The 4814-nt window shown below is 45.4% G+C and overlaps 1 protein-coding gene across 5 annotated transcripts in view; it reads right to left on the bottom strand.

Moving 5' to 3' along the window:
- Nucleotides 1-1173: 1173 nt before the first annotated feature.
- Nucleotides 1174-4814, bottom strand: part of RNFT2 (ring finger protein, transmembrane 2) — a 40812-nt gene continuing 37171 nt past the window's right edge. For 4 of the 5 annotated variants that reach the window (XM_073313257.1, XM_073313260.1, XM_073313261.1 and 1 more), the window contains 2 exons: nt 4704-4805; nt 1174-3861 (listed from right to left, as the gene is read on the bottom strand). In XM_073313257.1, coding sequence (XP_073169358.1) covers nt 3727-3861; nt 4704-4805 — 237 coding nt within the window. In that variant the 3' untranslated portion in view covers nt 1174-3726. The remainder of the gene's footprint in view (nt 3862-4703; nt 4806-4814) is intronic. The other variant, XM_073313258.1, reaches the window with a different exon arrangement.

Below are 4814 nucleotides of genomic sequence, written 5' to 3'. Positions count from 1 at the left end.
CTGGGAAGAAAAGGTCTTACTTTTTATTTTTTCTCCAAAATAGAGAAGATCATTTACTATGAATTCTTTCCCCAACCGTGCTCCTGCTCCTACTGAAGTCGATCAAAGTTTTGCCATTGACGTTCACTAGAGTAGGCGTCGGCCCTGTGTTACCTTCTGGAAGGCTAAATGCCATGTCTGAGAAGAGGCTAAGACTCTTTTGCCCCATGAATAAGAATCACCACAACTAATATGAGACAGGGCAGCTCAAGGAATTGCTAATAGACTATAGAGCCCATTACCTCTGTGCTGCCCAGCACATGTTGATAATGACCAAAAAAAAAAAAAAGTATTTGACCCACAGCTGTTTGGTGGAATATGTGAACTGAGTCGACCTCTGCCCTTCATGTGCAACAAGTGCCCACAGTACAAAAACACCACTATACGTGGCACTAAACAATCTCAGGAGGGAGGAGGAAGGTCCAAGGAGACTGAGCTAGTCTCTCACCTCCAGACATGGCTCTTCCACATCAGGACTGAAGTCCATTGGCAGCAATCAGCATGAAGAGAGTTACTCTGCTATGGCTAGCTCTGCACCTGCTCTGTAGCGAAAGGGAGTCTCCATTTCAGGCTCCAGGAGCATCAGACCAAAACCCTCATGTGCTTCTGTAATTATAGAGACACTGGAAGCTTAGCATGGCTCGCTCCCTCAGGGCGGTCTGATCACATATCATGGCCTAATGTACTGAAATAGAACATAGGAGAACCATGCACATGTCTCTGAAGCTAGAATACAGGTCTGGAACAGAGGGGAGAAACAAGAGTCAATAGGGCACTTTGAGGAGGCACAGAGATGGAGAAAAGGCGCTCACATCTCCCAGCAAATTAGAGTGTTGTGGCAGGTGTATAATTCTACTGAAAGCCTCAACCAAACGGAGAGATTCCCCACAGTGAGCAGTAGTATCAAGCCTTGTGTTAGGCTTTTCTGGAGTGTTTTGGCAGTAGTGGAGTGTTTTAATCCTATCAAGTTACTATTAAGATGCTAATTCACTCTCATGTTCGCAGCTGGAAGACAATAGTCAGGGGGGAAAAAAGGGAAGAGAAGAGAAAAGACCAATAACAGATATATCTTGCACCTATTGATGGCAGGGGAGGAAACACTAAACAAAAAAAAGCTTATTTACAATCAGAATGTCAAATGCCATCAGTAGTTTTAATCTTTCTCCTATTAACATTTTAATGCACTTCACTATCGTTCCCCACAACACAGATTTAGTTCCTAAAGGCAAGCAAAGAAAGAGTCACTGCTAACTGGAACCAGGTTTTCAGAACAGCCTTGAGACTCTAGAAAGCTGAAACTACATATTAACCTATAAGTTTCACTCAATGGTATTACACAAAGAGAACTGAAGCCGAACCCATTCATACTACATTCACCTGTGTTTCCTTGCAGAGTCAGCCATTTGCCATTCCACCCAGATAAAAGTTCACCCAGGCTATGATACACATGTCAAAATTTTATGCCAGTTGGAAATCTCTCCTGTTTCTTACAGAATCTAAGGGACCTTTCCTTTGGAGACAACCAGAGGACTGTTTGACTTAGTCCATGCTTTTCTAAAGAGGCTTTTAACAAAGGCACCTCGCATTTTGTGGGGCAAAGCCTATACTCCTCTCCCTTCATCCCAGCTCTCTCTTAATTCAGGTTTGGTTCAGATTCTGCCTGCATCATTTCTCCTTTGTCCTATTTTTTTCCAAGGAAAGTTAAGACAAAACCCAGTTGCCATTAGCTCCTGTTTGCTTTAATTTTTCCCCCAAGGAGGCTTTACAGTAGGAGGGGAGGAAAGCAACCAATACATACGTGCAGCCCTGTTTCCCTGAGATACAGTTCTTCCTGCTTGATTATCCAGTCAAGTGGGATTGTAACCTTACAGCCATTTCCACAGTAATGAGCATGGAAGATGCCATGATTGCTTAATGAAGCCATTTCTCTGTGCGTTCAGCAAGAAGTAAATTGTCTAGTGAAAGAGAAAGCTCCAGCTTGAGACACAGTGAACAAACATCAAATCCATTTGCATCCTAGTGCCAGCATAAGATTCTCGACAGACACTGTGACAGCAGAATACAGACTCATGCTACTCCAGCACATAGTCTGTTCATTTGCCTATTAAGGGTACAAGCCACTGTCCTTAAAAAGCTTTTTCTGAAGCTGAGGCATTTGCTTGTTTAGGTGAGATGTGGTTTATCAATAGAGAAAGTTTGTCCCAGTCTACCCTGGATGGTGGAACCTGACTGCAGGGTCCTCATAATGAACAAACTCTCAAGTAAAATGCACCCTGCATCTATTTCACACAGCCCTCATAGAAGGAGGGGGCCACTAATTGCTTTTATTAGAGGAGTTGTCACTGTGATAGGGAATTTAGAAATATTGTCTGTTTGCATGGAGGCTGGCCACATCCAGATATATACTCTAGATCTAGGAGAAATCTTAAGATGAGCTACAGGACCGTCTCTGGACATCTCAAATGAAGCTCGAAAGACTCCAAATTCTTTATGCCTGTACAGACTGGTAGCATTTGCATGCAACGCTCCACCCTGTTAGCAGGCATCAATCCTGCTAGGAAACAATGAGGTGGATTCTGCTGACTCCCTACAGAGAGAGGATCAAGTGTGGGCTGAGCAGCCCCGAAAGAGGAGCCTTCGTAACAGCCAAGCCTAGGAAGAAAGTTCTGAGCTAAACTATATGTTATTGGATTGCCATTTTGTTTTTTAAATAAAGCCAATCCCCAGGAAACAGCACAAGGTGCTTTTTATTTTTTTTTAATTAACTCTATAGAGTTTGTGGGCTGTGTTTGAGAAAGCCACCTCCGGACATGGCCTTCAATTAGCACTTGAGCTTTTGTAGTAAAATTCAGACCTGGCTTTAATCTCTCCCCATCTCGCCATGCTCTCCCACTTGCAGAGGAAGCAGGTAATCTGACCATGAACATTAAAGATGGAACATTCCAAAACTGAGAAAATGCCACCCCCTCGTGGTCTCTTTAGTATGGCCCTCTCCTATTTCTCTTGAGGTTTCAGAAAGATCAAGATGGCAACCCATGTGTTTTAGGGTATCAATGACAACAACAGGGTTATCGGCCACCGGCCTCTCCCAAAACCCTAAATGAACCTCTGAACCAGTGGTACTGAAGGAGTGTTTCCCCAGGTAATATAATAGTGGCCATGTAACTTTATGATGACAGATTCTGGGGAGTCAGGAGGCTGTTTAATGACATAACTCCAGTCTGCTGTCCTCTCATGAGTCAGTTGAGGAAAGCTTTCCTCCAATATTATGGACTACACACATACAATGGGAAACTCTCATCATGTTTTCCCTACAAACAAGACATTTATGTACACTCAGATAACAGACAAAGAGGGGCCAGCCTGGGGTAATTTGTGCTGTAGACAGCAAGTTCAAGCAAGGACCTCGGCCCCAAGTTAGCAGTGAAGAGTGGCAGGGATGGATTCTGACTCTGAAGAGTTGAAAACCCACTCCCCTTCCCTCTCCTTAGAGAACTCTTCATGCTAACGGACTCTGCTCCCTGCTACAGACGTAACAACATGCCAACCTGCTCCCCTGGTTGGATGGAGAGAGAGAGCTGCGTGAAAGACCGGGACAACAACCCACTAAATACTTGGAAGCAAGGAGTTTCCCAGCTTTTTCTTCTGTCTGCTCACATGTCATCCTGATGGTGGTATGTGTTGTGGTTAATAAACCTGGAAGTGAGCTGAGGTGGTACCATCTTTCCAACAGCGCAGAGTCTCCACCGCGATGGAGCGACAAAGGGGACAGGTCTTCTCCCTGTCAAACCACAGGCAGAGGCACTCTTCACAAAACACATGCTGTGGAGAAAAAGGGACTCGTCAGGCTGAGGGGAGGGGAACAACCCCGTCACCCAGTGTCCGGATGCAACAGAAAAGCTTTGGTACAGGAAGCAATGCAAGTTCAGAAGGAGGGAGCAACCTGTAGGATCTCACTCACCCATCTGCATGAACAATAAACCCAAACATGAGCACACTAGCCCCACACAGGTAATAACTCAGACATCGGCATCTCTTAATGAAGAAATGGAAACACACCTGTCCAAACTATAGTTCAGTGCGGGATGTCTCTCTGAGTGCATAACAGCAGGGCTCTGTGCTCTGCCCTAGCTATCTCTTCTCTTCAAAGTGCAATTCCAGGTGCAGGCCAGGCTCTCCAAACCTAGGGGTATGTCTAGGCAACATTTTGGAGTGAGTCACAGCAAGGCTCGTGCTAGGGCTCTAAAAACAGCCATGTGGGCAGCACTTTGAAGTTGCAGCTTCAGCCAGAGCTCGGGCTTTGAAGCCTACGGATGGCGGTTGGCTTCAAAGCCTGAGCTGCAACTTCCAAGCGCTGTCCACACAGCTATTTCTAGCCCAGGTCTGTTGACCCTCTGTGTGGACCAGCACTAGAGAAGGATGAGACACACAGTGCCTGCAAGTTTCACAGATGTTTGCTGACAGTAGAAGAATGGAGAGACTTGGGGATCTTGGTTATAATCTAGGCTCTGCAGGGGAGTATCTATGTCTATGCTATGTTGGGTGCTTGGACAGATGTCCACTGGGCACTAGACAGAGATACTATGTCTATTTCTATGCTATGTTTAGAAGTGACAAGGCTAAGTTTGATCCCACAACGGGTTTGTCAATTTTGGTGTTCTTACCTGGCACATAAGGATCAAAGGTTCCCTGAACTCCACTTGGCAAATAGCACAGATGTCTCCAGCCTCACTGCACTGCTGGCTGGTTGCACGGACTCCATAGGTCTGTTAGGG

This window comes from Lepidochelys kempii, chromosome 15 (assembly GCF_965140265.1).
Source record: "Lepidochelys kempii isolate rLepKem1 chromosome 15, rLepKem1.hap2, whole genome shotgun sequence".
Classification (NCBI taxonomy): domain Eukaryota; kingdom Metazoa; phylum Chordata; order Testudines; family Cheloniidae; genus Lepidochelys; species Lepidochelys kempii.
This window is presented reverse-complemented; position numbering and strand designations above follow the sequence as displayed.